Raw genomic sequence first — 24,970 nt, 5'->3', positions numbered from 1 at the left:
GATGTAATGGGTAGCATATGAAGGCCACACACAAACACACTCTCACGCACAGACGCGCACGCAAACGCTCATGCACGTTATACAGACACCGCACTTGTACCACCGCATACCCATAATTACACACATATACTGTATGCACACCCATTTACACAAACCCTGGATTCCCCCTTTTCCAACATGCGCCGCTCTGTGCTCGCTCTCACACACGAAAAGCAAACGTCTAAACAAAGATACAGAGCTTTTTCTCTTTTTTTTAAACTTTGCACACTGACATCGATGCACGTGTGCACACTCCCACGTGCACAAACGCACACAGACGCACTCCCTGTGTCATAGTGTGTGAGTGATCAGTGCTGGCGGATGGCCTAACAGTGCTTCAGAACCACCCAGGAGACCCCCATCATAAGAGGCAGCCCGGAGAGGGAATGAGGGAGAGTGACTAACTTCACTCTTTCTTTTCTTCTCTCCCCAGCTGTGTCTTCAAACGTCCCTTTGATGTGGGAAATTAAAAAGAGCGAGTGTGTCAATATCTCCCTACGTCCAACCGCACTCATCTATTTCTTCTGCTCCTTCCCCCTGCTCTCCTCCTTTCCCTGCTTTTTTTTTTTTCTACTGTTGACCCGAGAAAACAGAGCATGACCCTTTTTCACCACAACAACTCTGCCACCCACTCGTTGCCACCGGGCCCTCATCATTTGGAGGGTGTTTGTTTGTCTGTGTAGGCCCACCACCGGACTGGCAACTCTGTGTGTATATGTGCATGAGTGTGCAAGTGTGCGCATACAAAGCCCACCACTAATTATTTTCTAACCACACCATGAGTGTATGTCTGTGAATGAGGGTCTCCTAATCTCACACCCAGACTCAAAAACGCTTTCTTCCTTTTCCCCGCTCTCTCTCCCGTCTCTCCTTCCTTCTCTCGCGTTCTCCCTTTTTTCCTCCCTTTGTGTATGTCTGAGTGAGATTCCCTTGTGATTTACTTTACAGTGTGTGTACAGTATGATGCATTAGCTGTCCCAAATGTGATGACTGGAAACTCATTTTTGCCCTTTTGCAACAGTGGGCCACGCTTTACTGCACCTGACTGAGTGTTTCCAGGCTGCCCCGCTCTGTATGTGTGTGTGTGTGTGTGTGTGTGTTTGTACGAAAAAGAGACACAAACAAGTTGGAGTAGTGAGTCTGTGATGTTTCTGCATGCATCAGCATGTGCGTTTTGGTGCCAGAAAAAGACTGTTTTGGTTTATTAGAGCTGAATCCTCCTTTCTGTGACACATCCACATGCATCTGTCTCTATATGATGTTGACCCAAACACAAACACAAATAACCCACCACCGCCTCGACACTCCTGTGGCGTGTGTCCGCTCACTGTTTCTATGCAACACTTTGAGAGGCCCCTTCTGGTCTGGACAGCACCTCTCCTGCTCCTATCCGTAGTCTCTCACTCTTTCCTTCACCCTGGAGAGGGAGAGAAGAAGTGAAAAAAAGAGAGGGGGTGGGGGGGCAGTGGAAATAACAGGCTGCTGTCTCAAGAGGGGCTCTGAAAAAAATAGCAAGGGGTAAAAAAAAAAAAGGAGGAAAAGAAATACAAGAGAAAAAGGTGTTTGCTAAAAGGTATTAGCCATAATACTGTACTGGGAATGTGACATGTGTAGCCTAAACCACAAGCAGGAGCACAATTTCTGTAACATTTCCCCCTGAAGTATAACAGGAAAAAAAAAACACAAAAACACACCAGCACGCAAGAAAAAGATAGGACAGGTAAAACTAGAGTGTAGAGGCTCGAAAAGATACATGGTTACATAAGATATACTGATACACATGAAAACAATGGGCTTTTTAAAACATCTGCAGTGATAGAGAGTTAGGGGGGAAGAGATTTGGCGATGGAAAGATAGAAAGAGGTAGATGCGACTGATTGGGGCAGGTAGCGAGATGCGACGGAGGAAGTGCCGGAGATAGGGACAGGACAGGATAGGATAGGACAGGACAGGATAGGATAGGATAGGATAGAGAGAAAGTGATAGAGGAAAAAAAAAAACAACGGAACATTTTTTTAAAGTTTCGCAAAGGGAGACAGGGCAGAAGGGAGGGGAGGAGGAAAGGGAGAGAGAGGGCGAGAGAGAGAGCGAGAGAGAGAGAGAGAAAGAGAGAGAGGAGGGAGAGGGAGAGAGAGCGTGTGTCTGCGTGTGTGTGTTTTTATGAATGAAGTGAGTCACTGCCGATGTGTCATAGGCCCGACGTCTTTATAAAGGAAGTTTTAAACAAGCCTAAACACTTCACTGCGCGCAAAAATTGGACTTACCACACTCGCATCCCTCTCTCTGCATTTCTGTAGCCTCTCTCTCTGTCTCTCTCCAAACTGCCAAAGTGCTTCTCTGCCTTCAGCACTCTATAAAGACTGCAGGGGCTCCTCTCAAACTTTACTGAAAACAGAAAGTTTGACGATATTCGCATTTTTTTTTACCTTTAACTTTCTGACTTTGCCGTCTGAGTGCTCGCACTCATCACTCTGCGCTCTCTCATTCAGTGTGTCCTGACAACTTTCCTCCTCACTCTGACAGAAGAGTGAGCAAGAAGAAACCGGAGCACGTGACAGTTTCCGGAGTTCAATTTATTTATTAATTTTCTATTTATTTATTTATTTGCCTCCGTTTTTCTGCTGGTTTGCCTATCTCTTGGATCCGAACCAATATGAAATGTAAGTGATTATATGACTGTGGGTTAAAAAAAAAATCTTATAAATGTTTAATGTGTCTCATTTTTAATCAGCTTTGTTCTAAATTTTTTTGTTAGTTTTTTGTTGTTGTTGTTAAAAAGTTGCTTTTCCCCCCCACTGTGCACAGGTTAAATTATTTAGAGATCAGAAAATCTAAGCAACTGCTTCTTTATTGCTCGACTGAAGATTTGGGCAACTTAATTCTGTTAAAGTTGCTCTGGGACGGAGAGCTCAGATGCTTCTGCAGTGTTATTTTGGCTGCGATTCTTGTGGTTCACCTGTAATTATCAAGCATTCATCATCTCAACACCACTGTGGTTCCCTTTTAATACTTAGTCTACCTTGTACTTGAACTTGAAAGGACAAGAATGAATGAGCTTACTGTTAGGAGAGTTGACTTGGCTTGACTTGGTCTATATAATTTATACCACCGGCTCACGTACCTATCGAGTTGCAGGTGTGACAATCAGCGGCATTCATTGCCTTGCTTATGGTAAAGATGAAATGGAGCTATTCTGTGTCAAAGCCTGGCATTTAATGTTTTAATGATTTGCATTCAGCCTGTGAAAACATGACTCTGAAGCTCTTCAGGATTCTTCTTGCCAAGTCTGGAGCTATTGTTTATATCATGGTGCAATATCTTCCCCTAAAGCTGACAGCCGTGCCCCGAGGCCATTATCATTATGGCGAGATGACAGCGCCTCTTCACTAATTGCTTCCGTTTTGTTCTACCCCTGCAGTGCTGCTCGACTCCTCCTCATCTCTCCTCTTCTCGCTGCTATTGGCTCAGCTGCCCGTGTTCACGTCTGCCTCTCCGGTGCCACAGCGGCGACCCAGTGACTTGGATAAACTGTCCAATCAGACCAAAAATCTAATGAAACTCACCACAGAACTGCTGGTAAGTGATGAAGCTGTCGTCAAGACCATTAGGTTTACCAATCAGCCTCTGACAGGGGGAGTAGAGGCTGCGAGGCCCTGACCACCCCGTGCTAATTGAATTGGAAGACGATGCTGGTCATTACACCACAGACTGATCTTTTACTAATTGGATTTGGGTGCTAATGTTAGCTTTCGGTTTAGGTAACCTCACACATTAAACTGCACCCACTTTGCATCACGCACTATTGTGCAAACGCATACCAGGTTTGCTCGGGGCTTTAGTCCACCTTAAGCTGCTTTCACGAGTCCATCTGCATGCTTACACGGGGCAACAAACGTCTCGGGGGGGGATTTGACTCAGTGATCTCACTTTTAATCCACACGGGAGAGGCGGTCTGACTCAGCAGCATGCCGGTGTGCCTGGTCACCTCCCCTGGTGGCGGTTGCATTAAGACTTGGTGGCAAAGAAGGTGCCAGTGGAGGTGCAGTGAAATTAAATCTACCTCCATCCAGCTGCAAAAACAGCCAAGCACGCCGTCTGTGAAATGACAGCAGCGTGTATCGCATGCTTGTTTACACAGAAACATGTTTATGGTCGGCGGTTGGTGAAGTGTTGAGTTTCTCTCCCCAATTAAATGCGACAAGTCTGGCCTATTGCGATGACAGTGGAGTGAGTAGGGAAATCAGATTTGAGAACTTAGACAAGATTTGGATCCGACAGGTGATTGTGTATCAACACTGTGTTATAACAGGTGAAAAGAAAACGGCATCATATCTCTGGATCTTTGGTTACACATGGCTGATATTGATTCTATTTTTGCATTATGCAAATCTTTAAACTCTTTTGTTCAGGAGATAAAATTAGAAATGGCCACATACTCTCTCTAGTCTTGTCCAGCAGTGTTGAGAAAGTGTGTGTGTGTGTGTGTTTGTGTTTGTGCTTGTGCTTTGAAATAATGTTATAGCCATTGTGTAGTAGCATCACAATCTGAAATCCAGATGTGAGCACACCAGGATTATCAAAGGGCATCCGAAACAGTGTTAGACAGTGTTCACTAACACTGGGGATTTATTTTTAATCCCCCCCCCCTTTTTTGTGTGGAATTCCACTAAAAAGAGGACAAAGTTAGGAAAGATAAATAGAATGGGAATCCATGGAAAGTCCCTGCAAAAGAGCAATGAAACTGATGCTTTAAAGAGGGAGAAATGTGCGTATGTGTATAAACATAGTTCTATATGGGCCCAGGTTTTCCAGTGTGCCTGTGTATGAGTCTGTGCACGCTTGCATACATACAAATGTGTATACGTGTGTGCATGCGTTTGTCTGTATGCATTTTTGTGGCCGTGTGTGTGTGCATTGAGGGCTCTGTAAATAGCCGTGGTAGTGTAGGTGCGGTGTTTAGTGTTTTGCTTTCGGTCGCCACAGCAAAGTGACTTGATAAAAATCAAAAAGATTTATCACATTCCAGTATTTGCATTCAGGAAGAAAAAGGTTGGATGCTAGGTTCTGTCGGGTGAGGTCATGGTCTGGGATGAAGAGAGCGAGAGAAACTGGGATAAGAGGCAGAATTATAGGCTGAGAAAGATGGGGCAAAAACCACAAGAGATGAAGAGATCAGAGAAACAACTAGATGACAAGCCGGTGGTGTGTGTGTGTGTGTGTGTGTGTGTGTGTGTGTGTGTGTGTGTGTGTGTGTGTGTGTGTGTGTGTGTGCGTGCGTGCATGCATGCATGCACATGTGCACGTCATGTTGCATGTGCCTGTGCACCTGGTATGAGACACAGGGAGAGGCGAGGGACGGGGGAAGTAAGGGACAGCAGGGGAGAAAACGGCAGCGGAGACAAAACATTGGACCACAGACATAAGTGAGCTCTTATAAAGGGCTGATGGAGAGACAATACAGGACATTTATCTCCAAAAACATCAACAAAAACAAGTGGAAGCGAACAACAAGTAATGCAAGGGAAGCACAGAACAACAGGTTAAGGAAGCAATAAGCGCACTCAACTTGTTTATACAAAACATTTCTCAGCAATCATTATTCTAATGTTGTTATGTTCCTCTGCTGATTAGAAATGACGCATACCACTTCACTCATCTCTATTTGTCCCTATTCATTACTAAAATAGGCCTACATCTTTAATACTAAATTGCACTACTGATGAGCTCAGCTGCCCTTCCAAAGCAGAATCCCATAAACCTGGCATTAGGTTGTTTATCCCCCTCTGCTGGTCAAAGTGGGCACTACACCTGCTGAGCTGGGCAGCGGCACTGCGTCATTCTTTCTTTTTATAGCTGTGACCCTGGAGTTTCCCCGCAGGCCTGTGTTGTCTGTCCCACTTGGAGCTTTCTTAGTCACTGTGTATGTTGTTATCCACACTCCCAGCAGAAAACATCCTGTGGGTTCAGCTCATTTGCTCTTATTGTTGACATTTGGGGAGGCTGAATGTGGGTGAACTTACACTGACCCGATCGACCACACTCCCCTCAGTGAGAGCTACTGTCTCTAAGTGCAGAAAACAGGCACCCAATCAAGATGCTAGACTAATACTTTCCTCATGCTGCCGTGACTTGTTTCAGGATGAGTAAAATTGCGCTGATGTAAATTGCTAAGGGGCTGCTCTGTGTCTTGTTTTCTCTTTCAGAAGGAGCATGCATTTGACTCAGAAGTGGAGCCCCACAGGTTCAAGTCTCTGCCAGAAATGAGCAACAGATCAGCCCATGACCTCAACAATCTTGAGGTAATGCTCTGATAATGTATTTGTGTGTGTGCATATGGCGAGAAAGAGAGAGAGAGGGGGCGGGGAGCTGGCCTGTTTCGACACTCCCATGCTAAGTCTCTGAAGTATTTTTGCGTTGTTTCCAGCTGAAGCCCACGCTCTCACAGCTTCATTCCGACCTGAAGCTGTACGAGCACCACTTTGAGTGGCTCAACAGAGTGTCGAAGAAGCACCACCACCCTGCAGTGCCCAAGCTGGTGGAGATGATCAGAGAGATGAAATCTCTCATCACTCTGCTGCACCGTCAGGTGAGGAGCTGATTTTGTCTGTTCGATTCTCAGCGCGCGCCACCGCCGCTGTGATTGAGCTTTCTAATCCGTATGTTTGCCCGTCTTCTCCTCCACAGATGCTGAGAGTTGAAGCACCAAGGCTCAGTCCGGCGACCCCCTCCCTCCCCCCTCACCTCCCCTATCAGTTTGATGTCCTGCAGTCCACCAATGAGCTTCTTCAACACTTCAAGCTCTTCTGTGACTGGGCGTACAGAGCCTTCCTCAGCCTTAAGCCCAAGGTCACTGCAGTCCAATGATGATACAGAAAGTAAAAGGGGGCTGCAGAGCCAGTGAGAATACATGGACTTCCGTCCCCATCAAAAGGGAAACAAGACCATGTCAGTGTGCACTGTAGTTGACAGCATCCCTAAAGAGGCCCAAATATCAACCTGTGTGTCAGCATGTGTGTTGAGGAATGTGTCTTTCCATCAGAGCCATTGAGGATGCACCACAATGCAGCCAGTTACAACCATCGATTCCAGCTCAAGTTCCAGTTTAACTCCAATGATCATGTCAAGAAACTCCAAACTTTCTCCTTAAGCCCTTTTTCATGACCGTGTTATTTATGTATTTATTTATTTATTGAATGTTAGTTATTTATTTAATTTTTATTTATTTATCTTATTTCTGTACTAACGTGAACTCATTTGCCCACATTTCTGTAATCTTTCCCTTTCTCTTGTGTCTCACTGAACCTAAAAACAAAAACAAAAACAAAAAACAAACACTGTAGCACTTCCTGAACTGATAGCTCTGATAATGACATTTGTATAAATCAGCTTAATTTACTTTTACATTTTTATTTTTCTTCAGATGATAATTCTTCCAGTAGATGTAGCATGCATTTGGGGCAGCCTAGGCCTTCACTATTCCTTATTTATAGGGCCCTTAAAGTATACGTTTCAAAAGCTCATAATGTCATCTCCAGCCATGGTAAAATATTCCACATGACACATTAATTTATCAATTCCTTATCAAATTCATTTTACTTTATTTCTTCCATGTTAGGATGGTATTTGAAGAAAAGCGAATCCTTTCTTTTGTACCACAGTCACATTTGTGTTTTCAGTGCCTGCTTCCCTTGTGTTCTGCACGAGGAGGCGTAGTTAACATTGTGGTAAAGTCATATGAATGTGCCCTGTTGCTAAGCACTGATGATTCTGATTAGATTCTTTGCACAAACTTGTCGGGATTGGCCCTTCCTGAGAGTGGGATGGCTGATTTTGAACCTGTGCTTTGGTGTAGAAAAGTTTGGGATTTTTTTGTTTTTGTTTTTAGTTAAACACCCAAAGCCTTAAAATACTATGTATTGTGACACTATGTTCTGTACAGGTGTACATAAATGTACAAGAATGTAAATGTTGTATACAGTGCTTTTGTGTATTATGTCGTTTTCTACAACATACTGTAGATGACCAATTTTATCACTATAATTTTTATTCATTCCTATTCTAGTATTTGTTACAGTATTGACTATTTATTTAAGTAACTTGGTGGAACTATTTATTTTGTGCTGCAGTGGAGCAAGTCTCCTGTCCTTTTGTACTTTTATACAGTTTTTATTCTTATTCGCTATTATTATACCATCACGTTTAAATTATTGTTGTAACATCAAAATGCCTCTTACACACACTAATTGGCCTCAATGTGAAATATGTGCCTTGGTGAAATAAAAACTTCAGAATGTGCACACTGGTTTTTGTGTGTCTTTAAATATGCGTGGCCTACTACCACACCTGTAATATGAACTGTGTGACAGATGGACGTTTTTTGAGGGGGTGCACACTCAGAAACTACATTACCCAACAGTCTGTGCAGAAGAGTCGAGGCAAAAACTGATAAATGTTGAGCTCGAATGTGAAAAAAGCTTTTAAATTAATTTGGAGCATCTTGGAGTATGGATCCTTTACTAATAACTAGCTTACGCCAAATTTTGATTTTCTAAATGTTTTCTGGTAAGAACGTCAACCTGTCTGTTCAAGCCCCCAGCCAATGGGAGTAGCTCATCTATTGTACGTATCAGCCAATCGCTGCCGCTGTTCTTGAAAGGCGGCATTGGGTGGAGAACTGCTGTTAGTTTGTGCTGTGTTTATTGTTAAGGTTGTGTGGATTAGCACTGCAGTACCCAGTTTCTTTTCATATGATCAACAATATAGCTTTAAGATGAGTTAAGTACCCGCGGTGAGTACGGCCTCAGCCCGCATTCATGCACATTCATGGCGAGCAGTTAAAAGAAGCTGTTCCGCACTGAGCCGGAGGCTTGGTTAGCTTTAAAAGCAGGCCACTAACTGTTTTTGTTAATTCGCCAAAGAATCTGTGTGTGTGTCTGCTTTAACTGCTGGATTGCAAGAGCTCGTCGGAAGGCATTGGGACAGTTATAGAGTAGCTCGGTGTGTAACTTTGCTGTAGCCGCTGGTTTGTGGTGCTAACAAGCACCGCACTGCGGGGAAGGACAGAAACCGTGCGCCAGTGTGGAGATACAGCGCACACGGACTGACGGCCGGGGAAAAGACAGCGGGGAGGGAGGACCAGCTTCAGAGATGGGAGGGAGGGAGGGAGGGAAATTTAAAGGGAGCTTTGGTACCAACTGTTATAATGTTGTGATACTGTATTTATTTCCATCTCCTTTTATCTCAGACTTGCCCTCATTTCACTGCTTGGGATGACAGCTGGTGCTACAGTGGCCAGCAGGGAAGGAATTTATGAAGGCACAGAAGAAAAGATGAAAGAAAAACCATGATGCCGCACACAAACTGATCCCACCCACCCCTCTGCCTCTAAGGAAAACCATCATCTGCCACCAGGTTGATCTGGTAATGGCCAACTCAGTGGCCCTAGTCGTCCAAGCAGAGCTTTTACCAGCTCAGTCCACCGCGTCCCTCTCACCTTTCCCGTCTCTTCTTGGTTCGGGAGAGGATGGCGAGGATGACCGGGAGAGAGGGGAGCTGGTGGAGGGAGAAAAAGGGGGAGTAGATGGTGGCGAGGAAGTGGTTCTGGACATGGTGTCATCGTCAGTGTCCGGGTCAGTCCCGCAGCCAGAGCAGACGGATCATCCCTTCCAGTGTCTGGACTGTGGCAAGAGCTTCAGGTGGTCATCCAGGCTGACCCACCACCTGCGGAGCCACAACAATGAAAGGCCCTACCGCTGCAACCTCTGTCCCAAGGCCTTCAAGGGCTCCTCTGCTCTGCTCTATCACCAACGGTACCCACACTAAAATTATATTAATATTGAGGATTCACATATTAGGAAGTTCATGACCAGTTCTGATGTCTAAAATAATGTTTTGCTGTAGCTTTCTTCCTGTTAAAGGGTTGTTTTTCCTTCTCACTGTCACCAAGTGCTATCTCATAGGGAGTCATCTGATTGTTGGGGTTTTCTCTGTATTTTTGTAGAGCCTTTACCTTACAATATAAAGCACCTTAAAGCATCTGTTATTGTGATTTGGCGCTACATAAATAAAATTGAATTGAACATTTTAGCTGTTAGCAGATACCAGTGATGTTTTCCAGTTTGTTTTCTTCTGTTAATAATTCCAGTCTTTGTACCAGGAGGGGTAAAAAAAACCAAAAAAACAACGAACTGTGTTTCATAAAAAGATCAGCATCTCCTTGCTCTTTATGCTATGTTTGAACATTTAGTCACCCCAAAAAACCACAACAGGCAAATGTAAATGCATATATGTTGGTATGAGTCAACAAGGCTAATATCAGCCGATATCCGTATTTGGCCGTTATATCATTAAGTTTGATACTGTTACAGTTTTGTCTTTTAAGGCTAATACGGTTCTGCACTAACAAATTTAGTCATTTAACCTCCCTCACCTGCACATCTCAATGTGTCCTCATTAAATATGTTTGCCAAAGGTGGAGTCTGCTAAGCAAAAAAAAAAAAAAAAAATCATCCTTTTCTTCAATCAGCAGTCATATTATCAATAAACACTAGTGACCCGGTGTTCTAACAAACCATCCTACTTTGGCAAAACGTCCTACCGTAAGTAGTTTATGCATATTTCTGCTGTCACAGAGTAATTCCAGCACAAATTTAAGTGGGTATGATGGTTTGCCACTTAACTTTGCCCATCAGAGTATGCTTGTAGCTCATAATTATAAAGCCAGGACGGTTGCCACTTCATTTTACCCGTCAAAGTATGCTTGTAGGTAACATTCACAAAGATAGCATGGTTTGGCACTTCATTTTACCTGTCAGAGTATGTCTCTAGCTCTTATTAACAAAGGTAAAATGATTTGCCCCTTCATTTTAGCCGTTAAAATATGCTTCTAGCTCAGATTAACAAAGGCAGGACAGTTTGCGACTAAATTTTAGCTGTTAAAGTATGCTTGTAGGTCACATTCACAAAGGTAGGACGGTTCGCCACTTAATTTCGTGTTGTGCGCATGTGCAAAAACAACGGGTAGGATGGTTTGTCAGGTAGGATGGATTCCCAGAACACCGGCTCATCCCACAACATTTCCTCCACCATGTTTTACAGATAATGTGGTAAACCTCAGATCACAGCTTTTTCTCTTCTTCTCAGTGTCATCTAGGATTGTTTGTATGTAGGCTCATTTAGATTTTTTTTTTTTAATCTAATGTGACCTCCTGAGTGTAATGAAGGGTTTGCACCCTGTTGTGAACGCTCTGTTCATAAAGGCATCCCATGATTGTGGACTTTGACAATGACACACCTCCTTGGTTGGATGTTGTGAAGTTGTTTTTGTAACCATGGAAATTCTGTCATCATGAACTTTAGCTGGCTTTGGATTTCTTTCAGGCTTTTTGGTGTTACTGAGTTGGCCAATGCATTCCTTCTTTTGAAGAATGAACAAAATTGTTGATTTGGCCACTCCCAAAGTTTATTTCATCCATCAGATTTATTTTATTCGTTTCGGTCTAGTGATGGCCTCCTTCACTTCCATCACCATCTCTTTGAACCTATTCTATTAGGATATCCAGTGAAAAGCTACGAAGTGCAAATTCAGCACTTGTAATCAACTCCAAATATTTTATCTGTTTAATTTATCACGAGTTAAAATCCACTGTGGAAGTGTACAGAGGCAAAAATACAAAATTATGTCGCTGTTCAAAAAACCTAATGGACTAACTCTATAACAGGGGATTCAAGAATTGTCTGCTACGTCTTTGTTTCAATCCTGATGGTGTTTTCATGTTTGCCATCTCATATCTAACTCGATGATGTACATTTCAAATACAGAAGACGTTCTGCAGTCAGTTGGCTTCTACAGCTAAAATGCAGATCAGGAATACAGGAATAGCATGTCATGTAAACAATATTTAATAAACCCAGTTTACTAGAACTGACCAGGAGATTAATCAGAAGCAACGAGTAATTAGGGAATGAATGAGAAGAGGACTGAATATCAGCAGGAAGAAATACAATCTAACCAGCACCTCCCAGCCTTCCTTTTTCACATCTTTAATCGGGCCACAGTCAGGTTGATGGAAAGTGTCAAAAAGGCAAATTTCAATGTAAAATAAAGAGCTAATTTCTGACATAAAACAAGATGTTATACTATACGATGCATAGCAAAAGGAATTACCTAGATATGGGTTTGATTGTATTTTGCACAAATAACGATGTCATATGATTAACCATGTTTTCCTCCTGAATAGTTACCTTTATTTTGCAGGTCACACTCAGGGGAGAAGCCTTATAAATGTCAGGACTGCGGCAAAGCCTTCAAACGCTCTTCTCTTCTCCAGGTGAGACGCCAAAAAAGTTTTTTTTTTTGTATGTTTTTTTTTAATGTTTACAAATCAGATATTTCACCATATCTGTTTCTCCCCAGGTCCACCAGAGTGTCCACACTGGAGTGCGTACCTTCTTGTGTCCCTACTGCCCCCTTACTTTTAAATGGAGTTCTCACTACCAGTATCACCTGCGCCAACACACAGGAGAATGCCCATACCCGTGTGACACTTGTCCGAAGGCCTTCAAGAACTCGAGCAGTCTGCGGAGACACAAGAATGTCCATCTCGGTCTCAAACCTTACACCTGCACAGTGTGTAACAAATCCTTCACGCAGTCCACCAACCTGAGGCAGCACATGAGGATACATACAGGCGAGAGGCCCTACATCTGCGGTGAGTGTGGACGAAGCTTCACTCATTCGTCAAACCTGGCCCTGCACAAGAACTCGCACTCCAACCTAAACGCAGGTGGGAAAGAGGGAAAGAGGGGCGAGGATGCAAGGAAGAGAAATGAGGTAGTGGAGGTGGTGGTGGGGGGAGAGGAAGTGACATCATCAATGTTGACAGACATGATGGGATTTGTGAGCCAGGAAGGAACTGATGGAGTTGGGGTGGGGATGGAAGAAGTGTTCCTGTCAACCACCTCCTCTGGCCAGAATCCAGGCCTTCTCCCCCAGCTCACCCTCACTTCTTCTGGGGAGAACGTGTGCACATCTAGAGCCATTGGGACAGAGGTTCACCTGAGTACAGACACCGGAGCCAGTGTGCTCTTGTACAGCTGTGGCAGCTGCAGCCACACTTTTGGCACACGGACAGACCTAGAGGAGCACCAGGCCATTCACATGGCTCCAGAGGAAGATGGGGTTGGTGGAGGGGCAGGGGTCGGATCTGGGATGGAAGTTGGGGATGGGCTGGTGGGAGCTGGACACCTGCTTGCTGACTTTGAGGAGGTGGTGGAAACTACCACAGTGGCTGAAAGTGGACACACGACAGAGGTGCTCCTTGGATTGTCAGAGGGAGCAGATGGCAGCAATGCAGTAAGTGATGGGTTCAAACGGATAAATGCACATTGCATAAAAATATTTACGGTATCTCAAAAACCGCCAACATCACACATTTCCTTAAATGCTTTAAAATAAGTAGTTGTAGTTGTACAATTAAGCCCAATTTAGATCCTACAAATAGTAGAAACACATTCATAATAGTGGTAGAACCGATTTGAAATAGGGCGTTAGGCAGAAAAACTGTGATAACCATGAATTGTTGGTTGTGCACTTGAAACAGCTGTCAGTCAACTCATAGGCTGACACAGGTTTTTGCAACAAACTTTGCGATTGGCTCATCCTGTAACTGCTGCTGCAGCTTATGTGTCGTCTGAACATGATGTTGGTGTGTGTGAAGGCCACAAATGATCAACACCCAAACAAGCATTGTTAACATGAACCCAGTGGTATGCAAAATAAACTGGCGTGAATTCAAAAGGTTTTCCCTGTTAGATAGTGTAGCTTCTGTTTTTTATGTAATGTGGGGCAGAAGTATAAGTACTCTTAATTAAAATATACTTTGAATTGGAGCAAATAAAAGTCCCTATAAAGCCAATGAGTTCAGTTTGAGGACATATATTTTTGATATGTATTACTACTTCCTTTGGTTTGTCCTCAGAATGTCGGCACCACCCAGGCCCAGTTTGACCTGTTACAGAGCTTCACTGAGGTGACTCAGAGCTCTGAGACCGTTCAGCCAGAGGCCAGAACCACATGGGCAGGGCTGTCATGTGGCTACTGCAATAAGACCTTTAAGACGAGCGGAGGCCTCAATAGACATGTATCACTGGTGAGAATGACTGTTGCAACTGTTCTACTACTAACACTTTTGTACAGATTACAAAACCTACAGCAAGACTAACATTTATCCATCTTAAAGGTCCTTTTGTTAACAAGTTAGTATAAGTGTGTCATGTATCAAGAATGGGACTTTTATGGATTGTTTTATCATGCCCATGCTGTGTCTGTAGCTCTACATGAAATCTAACAGGCCTTTCCAAAAGAGCCCTCCAGCTCTCTATGAACTGTCGGTAACAAAAAAGTCCAAATCGCACACATTTAAAACCACAATCCAACTCAGTACAGTGATGCAGTCATGCTGAAGTCACTATGTTACATAAAACACAATGTTTTCCTGCAGTTGTGTTACCATTTCCAATAGTACATTAATTTTTAGCTAATTTTTCACTCGTTTGTGTTTGGGAATGTTAAGAAATAATCCAACTAATTTTAAGTGGCACTGTAGGTGATATAGGGGAAAAAAATGCACCCCACTCCCAGTCCTTGTTTATTGGTCTGAAACTGGTCTTCGAGTTTCCATAAGTTTCGATTTCCTCCAAGAATGTTTTCTTTTCCTGCTGAGGGAACATTGCCACCAAAAATAAAAGTAGCGCATTGGAGTGCACGAAGACTCTTACATGGTCTTGCAGTAAGCAACAGGAAATTTAGTGTCATTTATTGCTTTTCTTGTGGCTGAGATGTTTTAGAGTCAGAGCTGGCAGTGCCAAAAAGGAAAAAAGTTGGATCGTTGGTGTAGGTGGGACTAAAGAGTTGTGGCATCACAACATTATGAAAGTCTTCATAGCTTGTGTTCAAGGCAGTTTCTGAGTGAACCGTGTGCATTACTCTCTGGGTTCTGCATTTTCTATAATGTACTAATATTTATTTAGATCAGTGCTTTCTAATAAAAAAAAAAACAACTATCAAATGAACTACCTCCTGTTTTCATTTTCTTTTTTTTCTTCTTTTTTTCCCTCCAGATGCACTCTCTTTCATCACAGTCCCGTTCCCAGTTCAGCTGCTCTGCCTGCGACCGCTCTTTCCCTCTTCTCTCCTCGCTCCTCACGCACCAACACTCCCACACTCCCGAGCAGCGTCTCCTGGCTGAGGCAGAGGCCGAAATCGTGTGCCCTCCGTCGCTTTCCTTGTCTCTCCCCCTTCCCTCTTCTCCGAGCCAGGCTGACAAGCAGCAGGAGGACCAGAGGGAGATTCATGTCGACATCATAGCCGTTGGAGAGGAACAAGAGGAGCAGCCAGCAAAACCAACCAAAGCCCACAAAAAGACGGGATCTAGCAAGAGCACTCCTGCTGGAGGTAAAGATATTTAGAAAGAAAGCAGATGAGGCATAAAACTGTGCTGATATTCAGTCTTTTTTTTTTTTCTTTTTTTTTAAAGAACTCCTTATTCTGCTGTTCTTTTTGTTGTTGTTTTTTTTTAAACTTGTGTCTCACATGTTCACACAGAAAGGCCATACCGCTGTTCAGAGTGTGGAAAAGCCTTCAAAGGTTCATCAGGGTTGAAATACCACATGAGGGATCACACTGGGGAAAGGCCCTACCGCTGCACGGAGTGTGGAAAGAGCTTCAAGAGATCATCACTGCTCTCTATCCATCAGCGGGTAAGGCTCACTCTTCTGTTCCACTCAAATAAATCAAATAAGGTTTTAATTACCAAAATAATTTTCTTGATGTGAGGTTTCTTGATTGTGGTCTGTGTGAAACTCTACATTCCACTTGATTAGGTATTTTAGCTCTCATGTAATTACCTCTGGAGATGAATGCAGTCTACATCAGACAAATGCAAACAGCAAAAGGAAAAAAAATATGGTGTAAGTTATTGGTCTCTCATGACTAAAGTCACTGTCACTCAGTGCTTCAGTTGTAACAAGCGTTCTCATATTTTGATGTTCCCTGTGATGACTTCCACTCTTCGTCAAGCTCAGTTCTAGATTCTTCTTTTGGTAGGACACTAAAAATTAACCCCTCCCTTTTTTTTAACATATATCTTACCTAGGTGCATACAGGTGTACGGGCATTTCAGTGCCCTCACTGCCCACTCACCTTCAAGTGGAGCTCCCACTACCAGTACCACTTGCGGCAGCACACAGGTGAGAGGCCATATGTGTGTAAAGAGTGCGGCAAGTCCTTCAAGAACACCAGCTGCCTGCGCAGACACAGTCAGATGCACTCTGGTCTGCGGCCTCATACGTGCTCCATCTGCTCCAAGTCCTTCTCCCAGACGTCAAATCTGAAACAGGTCAGTGCAGCTGCAGTGTCATGTTATAAAATGTTCAGTTTTATCAACTGATTTCATAACTTCTTTTCTTTTTTGTGGTTACCATTTCTCTGAGAGCAGCATGAACGCACGCATTCAGGCGAGAGACCTTTTCAGTGCACCCACTGCAGTAAGAGTTTTACTCATTCCTCCAACCTTCAACTCCACCTTCGCACACACTCCTCACGCAAGGACTACAAATGCCCCTACTGCTCGAAGGAGTTTGTCATGCACTCCTACTTGCAGAGGCATATCCGCACCCACGGCACTGGCGTTTCCCTGCCATGCCCAGGTGGTGGAGGTAAAGACGGCGTGGCTGTGAAAGCCAGTGTTGGAGGAGTAACCACCACCACAACCCTGCTGAACCCCATCACCCTGGAAGCCTCAGGAAACAATGGCAGTCTGATTGTATCCCAACCAGCACTTAATATTCCCCCCAACACCTCCCAGAACTACTTCATGATACAGACAGCAAGCGGCCTGCAGCTCATTCCTCTGTCATCGCCTACGCCAGTCCAGCCACCACCTCCTCCGCCACCACCGCAACCGTCCCAGCCTCAAAATTTCCTCCTCTTGCAGTGCCCCTCCAACAACGGCAGCCAGTCCAGCCTGATTCTCCTCCCCACAGCAAACAACCCTCCACCAGCTCCAGAGCCTCAGTCCCTCCCCATGCTTCAGACTATCCAAGCATTCCAGCCTGTGCTTAACCAAAACCAGACTCAGATACCCCAGTTTCCATCTGTATCACAGCAACAACAAATCATAATTACTAACAACAGTAACAATGCACACACTGCAGTTGCCACACCAATGCACAACCTCTCAGCCAGCTCCCTACTTACGAAGCCGATACTGGGGAAGAGCACACGGACTGCACGAGGCAGACGGGGGCGCAAACCAAAAGCTACACTTCTGAAATCGGCTCCAACCCCAGTCAGTCACACTGCAGGCGGAGCTGCTGCAGTAACAAACTCTAATGTGATCAGTGGCACCCAGACTATTACTGCTGCTAATACTACCACAAACTCATCTTCTCTACCCACAACATCTGACACCATTACCCCGACTCTGTCATCCCCTGCCACTGTAGCCCCCATAGCGGATACCTCAGGACCCTCGCCGACTGTTACCATGGTTACACCAGCCACCACAGTAGCTGCAGCATCAGATTCTGCTCCTGTCCCTGCAGAAAGGAAACCTCATTCCACTGTGGAGCAAATGAGGACTGGGGAAACTTTGTCAGGGAAAGAGTTTGTGTTGTGTTTTGATAATGAAGAACAGGCAAAGGGGGGGATGAATATCGGGGAGGCCGGGGAGTCATACGTGCTGCAGTTTGAAGGGAATTCATCTGGGGAGGCAATCGATGAAGGAATGGGTGGAGAGGGAAAGTCACTCGTGCTGCAGTTCAAGACAGATGTGCCAGGTGAAGAGGAAAAAGGGGTAGATAAGGGAGGGATGATGTCACTCCTGCAAGAATGGAGTGGAGAAAAGCAGGATGGGAGACAATCGGGAGGGGATGGTAGCCAGGGGGAGTCGTATGTCCTTCATTTCCACACTGACACACAGGATAGTGGTTCAACCAGTGCTACCTTCAGCCAAGGGCAGGACAACAGCCTGCAGCTTTCGTGCACATCTACCCAAGGCTTAGTACCCCTTGATGGGCAGGAGGTGGTGTTTGAGCTGGGAGGTGAGACCAAGCTGGAACAGGAAACTGAGGAAGGCATGCAGATGATAGCCCTGATAGAAGGTGAAGGAGGAATGATAGGAGAGGAGGGCCGAGGTTGCAGTACTGGAAGTGGCACAGTTACTGAGGGTGGAGGAGGAATGGAAAGTATCTTTCAGCTGGAAAGTGGGGATGAAATTGTAATAATTGAAGTCAGCACCAGCAGCTTAAGAGAAGGGGGAATGGAGAGAGAAGGGGACGGGGAGATCCCACAAAGTAGCGAGGTGAAATATGAAGGTGTAACAGCAGAGGCCAAGGAAAAGTCTACAAAGGAAGTGAACTCTGCAGTCAGCTCAGAGGAAGACGCACTGAATGGACCTAGCTCTAAACCTAAAGAGGTGCAGTTCTCTAACTGAGAATGGTGTGCATGTTAGAGACGAATAAAGCGTATGTATGAGTAAATGCCTCACTTTTTGTGGGCTGTTTGTTAGCACTTTATAGTCAGTTGAGTTCTCATGCAAGTGAGCGAGGACATGCAGTTAGATGAGTACTGTGTTGTAATGCCATGCCAAATGTTATACATTTAAATAGGCTGTACATGGACCTCAGAATATTCCTAAAGATTAGTTTAAATGATACTGTCGTTGGCAGTTTTATTAAGTAAATATGTTTTTTGTGAATAAATGTTGTATATTGCCTACTTTCTTCACAATGTTAATAGTAACTAATAATTAATAAATCTGTTAATACCTTTTGTCGTTTGGATTTTTAATTATTTTTACTACTTGTAGGTAGGGTGTCCACATCCCAACAAACAAAATGTTGAACAAAGAGTGTGTTAATATTGTTTAGTTGTATTTCACCTGCTCTTTAGTTTCAGTTCAGGGATACATCCAGAGTTAAGCACGTCCATTTCTGAGGTACATACAAGCCACAAGGCAGGATGACTGGTCAGGTGTCAAATTCATTTCAGTTCATGGACTGCATGCCACCACTAAAGGCATAAAATTAATAAGAGCAACCCTTTTTTTTTTTTAAAGTAATAGTAAAAGCCCACATCGCAGCACCACAAATAGCCTTTGATTATACACTCACACGACCATTTCTTAGATATACCTGGCAAGTACTGAGTTAGACCCTCTTTTGACTTCAGCAGAGCCTTAAATCTTTGTGGCACAGATTCAACAAGGTGCTGGAAACATTCCTCAGAGATTTTGCATCACAAAAATGCATCACAGATAGCATCTGCAGATTCATCGGATGCATGATGTAAACCTCCTGTTCCACCACAAAGGTGCTCTGTTGGATTGAGATCTGGTGACTGTTGGGGGCCATTTGAGTGCACTGAACTCACTGTCAGGGTCAGCAACAGTCCACATAAATGTGATGGGCAATAAACTTTGATGAGGGTCATTTGGCTCAAGTCACTTTGCTATTTCAAATTTTTGCTTTTGAAAATGCTATGCTCCAGCTGCAGAAATGGGCAGTTGATTGTGAACACACAATATCCATATTTTCAAGTAGTGTCATGCTTTAACACTAGCACACGTTGATGAATGACCTGCTTATGGTGTTAGTGAGACATGAGAGTTACTTCCCAAAACATGACTTGCAATAAATCATCTGCTCATCCGCACCAGGATTGCTACACTAAACTACTTTGAACTGAATAATTAAACTGAGGTTGCACTGTAATAACTTTTGGTCTTTAAGTTTTTCATCACAAAACAGTATGAATCAATGTAACTTATAGTTGGACTGTATCAGGAGAATTCAGCTGAGGGGGGCAAAGTGACTTTACTGGGATTGGACTGGATCCCTGAGGCTCATCCATAACACTGATGAATAAAACAGTTTGACATGATTTGAGCTTTGTTGTATTTTCCCGCACAACAAAGATCGGTCTTTAGTAGATGGACATGGTCAACAATAATACTCAGGTAGATACTAACACTCTGTGTGAATGGGTGCAAATGGGTAAATGAGGCAAGCAGTTGTAAAATGCTTTGACTGCTTGGAGTTAATAAGAACCAGATCATTTACCATTTATTTGTTACTAAAGAACTAAGTATACAAATGAAATATACCCCACACCATTACACCACCACCTCCAGACTGAACTGTACATACAAGGCAGGAGGGTTCCACAAGATCATATTATTTACACCAACCTCTGCATACCATCTCATCTGAATGTTCCAGCAGAAATCAGGACTCATCGGACCACACAACTTTTTTCCAATCATCTATTGTCCGGTTTTGGTGAGTCTGTGTGAACTGTAGCCTCGGTTTCCTGTTCTTAACTGACAGGAGTGGCACCTGGTGTGGAATTCTGCTACTGTATACCATCTGCTTCGAGGTTTGACTTGTTCATTCAGACATGCTGCATGCCTCAGTCATGACAAGTGGTTTATTTGACTTTTGCCAGCTTTTGTCAGCTTCATGAGGTCTGATTATTCTTCTCTGATATCTGGCATCAACAAGGCATTTTCATTCAAGTGCCGCGCACTGGATATTTTCTCTTTTTCAAACCATTCTCTGTAAACCCTAAGTGCGTGCGAGAGAAAATCTCAGTAGATCAGCAGTTTTCCGAAATGCTTAAATCAGCCTGGCTGTAGTTTTGGCCATGCCTACAGACCTAAATGCACTGAGTTGGTGCCATGGGCTTGACTGGTTTAATACTTGCATTAAGAAGCAGTTAAACAGGTGTACCTAATAAAGTGGCATACAGCAGCGACTTTGCCACTGTAACTCCATCCAGACTGGAACTTGGTTGACGTCACAGCGGCCACCAGACGTACGCAGCGCTGTCACGTTGCGTTCGCTATTCACGTAACAGTTGCGCAGTGTAAGTTTTACGTACGCAAATGGCGTAGGCAGCCACATTGAAAGCGTATAACGGGCATAAAATAGAGTAAGCTTGTATTCATAATTCCCTTCTTTCTGCAAGAAAACATATGATGGTCATTCAGTGAAACGTACCAAACGTACACGGGCTAAAAACCAACAGAAACGCACAGGGCGCGTTTCCCACCTTTCAGCTTGATCTGAGGTACTCTGTGCAGAAGGTAAGCGGATCGGGGGGGTTAAATGTGTCAGGAGACCGCAGCACTTCGTAATAACCATATAAGGATTTGAACCAGGTCTTTTCGCTTTCGAGTGTACCTTTGATGATCTCTGTTAAATGTAAAGACGAAAGCTTGATGTATGTGAATTATACAGTACTGAAAAACGGTGCTGCAGGCTGCAAATCCCCCATAATCTCCATCTGCCTTTGTTGCTTGGAGCCAGCGTGGGTGTGCTGTTACAATGCAACTACTGGCTCAGTGGAAGCGAAGTCTAGTCCATTTCATAGTTTTGAAATGTATTGACCTATTTTAACTACGTCACGTTTGTCATACTATGTGTTAAAAAAAACACTAACCAGTATTTCACTGTCCAACAAAATCATCCACAAGCATTTCACTAATGCCAGCCCCCAGAATTACATCCTCCTATCCATCCACTCCTCTTCAAGGCTCCCTGTGCAGACGGTGTGGATGCTGAAGTTTGCAACGTAAGACAGCGTTGGAGCAGGCCAGCTGTTTGAGCAAAAAGCCTAAATATGGTGAGGCTGGAGCTTGACCAGGTGGTGATAAAGAGGATGAAGGAGGAGGACATCGAAATTGTGAAAGCCCTTATCAAGGTTTGTATTTAGACAATGCTTTGGGCTTCATCGTGTTGGGTATTAAGTCACATCCTTTTGAGGTTTGTGCCCTTTCTTTTAAAAAAAAAGTGCATGAATTTCTTTGCAGGAGGGCTGCGAGGGCACGGAAAATCGTCTCATCCTCCACATCCTCACTCGCCCACTCTGCCTTTTCATCCTGGCTGTGTTTTCCTCAATTCTGCGCTGCCTTGTCCACTCTTTCATCCTGGCCCTTGCTATACCTGTCTTCCTGTTAATTGTCTTTCTCAAAATCACCATGCCGCGGTCAACCGGGGTCCTGGGCAGCAGCCGGCCCTACTGGGACTATGTGGGTAGCAGCTACAGAGAGGCACAGGATGACACCCTGCAGAATCCCTACTGCCGGATCAGTGGCAAGACACCATTTACAAAAAAGGTTAGTCTGTTGACTTGCTGAAATTCACTTTTTTTTGAGCAGTTTTTATTTAAGACTAGTTGCTAAATATTACTTCTGTTCAGCCAAAGCGCCGAGCTGGATCCAAAGACAAGGACAAAGAGACGACAACAGAAAAGATCACTCCAGAGAGGGAGCAGGCAGCAGGGCAGGTCTGGCTGGCAGAGTGTGAGGGAGATATCCTGGGCTGCATCTTCCGGGAGGGCGAGACACGAGCGGGCATCAGCAGGATTTGCAGGCTGGTGACAGGCTCCTGGTACCGCAGGGAGGGCCTCGGTCGGCTGCTTGTCCAAAGCTTGGAGCAGAGAGAGAGGGAGACAGGGGCACACAGAGTGTATGCACACGTCCCCTACCCCTCAAAGTTGGGGGAAGCCTTCTTCAGGAAACTGGGTTATCGCCAGCTTGGGGTGGAAACTAGTGATGAAGATGATAAGGAACTGAAACAAGAGAGTCCTGAGAGAGGCTTCCTGGGCTACCCCCTCACTAAAGTGTATTACAAAGACTTGTGATTGAGTTTTAATGGACACGTGCAGTTTAAAAGGTAAAGAAGTGCGTCTGATTTCTGCGGCAGCATGTTCAAGTATTTCATTTTTGTAATCTTTGTGTTATTTATTCGATTATTTATTGAGTGTGCTGCTATCCCGAGGATTCATTGTTTTGAGTTTATTTTTTATCATCTCGTCATTTTCATTTAGATGAAAAACTGATTCTTTATTTAATCATTCAAAGATTGCATGATCATGCCTCAGCTGTGCTGTTCTCTGAGCATTTGTAATAAAGTAATAACTACATTTCATATCTGTTAGCTGTGTTTGTGCAGTTCCTTTTCTTAAGCAAAATCAACACTGTAAAAGGTGTGTGTGTGTGTGCGCGCGTGTGAGTGTGTGAGACTGCACGCATTTCTTTGTGTGAAACCAAACAGATGTGTAGGAGGCTGTACAGTTACTGTATAGGAAGTATGTGCGGTTTCGTGAATATGCAGAATTTATCTACTTTTATCTCTGCACTCCCTGACTGCCGCTGCTCACCTTCGTAATAGCTTGTGGGTCGATGAGGCTGCAAAAACAGCACAACCTCAATAACGTTTTCTTCCACTTTTAGTTTTCTATGTTATATTTTAGGCGCTGGTAAAGTTATCAATCGCAAAGAGAGTGCATTCTTTAATGCTAGTGTTAATTGATAAAATATATAGTGCTTTAACAATGCGTTCTTGTTTAATTATACATTATATTTCCTTAATGAAGAGGAAATAAATCATTATTTTCCACTTTCATTCATTTTAATTTATACACTAGAAACTGTATTATCTTTTTCTTTAAAATTAGAAGCCATTGTGGGTCACAGCATCATAAATGCAAGGATTTTTTGTTTTTTTCCATTTAAATTTACTTTATAGTTAAAATACTACATGTAGATTCATTCTGCAGAAAGCAGCTATTAGCTGCATCCCCAAAATACTGAGTTATTACAAAGATTTAATCAAAATCAGTTATGCTTTCATTTGTATGGAGATTGTAGCACGCTATGTAAAAGTTATACATAGATATTATGACTTGAGCATGTGTGTGGTTTGCAGGTGAATGGCAGTTTATATGACTAAGTGGGGAAATGCACACAACCCCCCTGCTTGAGGCTAACCTTAATATGGTTAGCAGCCCTCACGCTTGCATTGCGAGTCTACCCCACTGCTAACCTCAGACGATGTCAGTATAGCATCAATCTGCCACACATAAACACCACAGGATGTTTGTGCAGTGTTAATGTGTGTGGGAAGGAGGCATATCACACCTGATGTGAAGGCAAATATAGGCCTATACTTTGCTGCTAAATCATGCAAGCCAAGCCATAGTGGAAAATCGCCGTCCTTTAATTAACTTAAATGACAAAGCTGAAACACCTAGTAACACAGCGGTGTTGTAGCATGCACGAGTAAGTGTGCGGTCAGGGCATTTTCGCCTTGTAAAAGCTGTAGTCTTTACTTGTGACACTTATCGGTCATCATCAGGTTGTTTCCACGTGACTGCCAAACAGTAGACACCTGTAAGCTGGGCCTCTACCCGCCTGATCTGTAGCTATTATTGTTGTCAGGAAACAGATGTGAGTTCACACACTGGAAAGAAAGTCTGTTTGTGACTGTGGTCATATGCGTCTGCACGGTATGGCTGTGTGAGTGTGTATGTGTGTGTGTGCCTGTGCGCGCATGAGCAGGGTGTGGGCGGGTGGGTTTCGGAAAGTATGACTTGGCATTTCTTACACCCGGTCCCCCCCATCCTCGACTACGGTTTAAATGCATGTCTGGCCATACGGTACTACTCCAGCACACACACACACATGCATACAGTGCACAGGAGGGGTGGTAGTGCACGCATGAGTGTTCATGAGTGACTGTGAGATGACCTTGGTCAACTGTGGTCAAACCCAGAGAGGTGGTTGGGAAGTGGTTACATATAGTTTGGCATTTGATCAGCCTCTTGAAGTCCAGAAAAGACACATGCGCTCAAGATCAAATGTGCAGAGACATTAGGCTTAGTGCGCTGTCAGAGTAATGCAATATGATGTGAGGTTGTTCAGTGCATGTAGACACACACACACACACACATGAATCACTCTAAATTTGGGGAGCACCACACAATCACAGGATAAATTAGATAAATTTGTTCCAGATGATGTATAACATATAGACTGTGTTAATGACATGCTCATACAGATGGCCAACACACACATGCTTGCACACA

At 43.9% G+C, this 24,970-nt stretch overlaps 3 protein-coding genes across 5 annotated transcripts; all 3 read left to right on the top strand.

Annotated features, from left to right (window-relative positions):
- Positions 1-2,171: 2,171 nt before the first annotated feature.
- On the top strand, positions 2,172-8,019 carry il11a (interleukin 11a). Its single transcript, XM_040029990.1, has 5 exons — positions 2,172-2,699; positions 3,458-3,615; positions 6,243-6,338; positions 6,464-6,625; positions 6,724-8,019. The coding sequence occupies exons 1-5, from the start codon at positions 2,693-2,695 to the stop codon at positions 6,901-6,903; spliced, it is 603 nt and encodes a 200-aa protein (XP_039885924.1). The 5' UTR covers positions 2,172-2,692; the 3' UTR covers positions 6,904-8,019.
- A 665-nt stretch (positions 8,020-8,684) lies between these two features.
- znf628 (zinc finger protein 628) lies at positions 8,685-18,546 on the top strand. Its single transcript, XM_040029981.1, has 9 exons — positions 8,685-8,827; positions 9,284-9,848; positions 12,296-12,368; positions 12,455-13,393; positions 14,019-14,189; positions 15,160-15,493; positions 15,644-15,798; positions 16,194-16,436; positions 16,536-18,546. Exons 2-9 carry the CDS (start codon positions 9,463-9,465, stop codon positions 18,531-18,533), a joined length of 4,299 nt encoding a protein of 1,432 aa, XP_039885915.1. The 5' UTR covers positions 8,685-8,827; positions 9,284-9,462; the 3' UTR covers positions 18,534-18,546.
- A 2,437-nt stretch (positions 18,547-20,983) lies between these two features.
- nat14 (N-acetyltransferase 14 (GCN5-related, putative)) lies at positions 20,984-23,085 on the top strand. 3 transcript variants are annotated; one of them, XM_040029985.1, is made up of 4 exons: positions 20,984-21,185; positions 21,593-21,802; positions 21,912-22,217; positions 22,301-23,085. In XM_040029985.1, exons 2-4 carry the CDS (start codon positions 21,722-21,724, stop codon positions 22,742-22,744), a joined length of 831 nt encoding a protein of 276 aa, XP_039885919.1. In that variant the 5' UTR covers positions 20,984-21,185; positions 21,593-21,721; the 3' UTR covers positions 22,745-23,085. The 3 variants fall into 3 exon arrangements, with proteins under 3 accessions (XP_039885919.1, XP_039885918.1, XP_039885917.1); XM_040029984.1 differs by having other exon boundaries at positions 21,576-21,802; XM_040029983.1 differs by having other exon boundaries at positions 21,635-21,802; positions 22,301-23,084.
- Positions 23,086-24,970: the final 1,885 nt, after the last annotated feature.

Source organism: Simochromis diagramma, unplaced genomic scaffold, assembly GCF_900408965.1.
Source record: "Simochromis diagramma unplaced genomic scaffold, fSimDia1.1 OVJJ01000361.1, whole genome shotgun sequence".
Taxonomy (NCBI): domain Eukaryota; kingdom Metazoa; phylum Chordata; class Actinopteri; order Cichliformes; family Cichlidae; genus Simochromis; species Simochromis diagramma.
The sequence above is the reverse complement of the archived record's forward strand: the minus strand, read 5'-3'. Positions and strand labels throughout refer to the sequence as shown.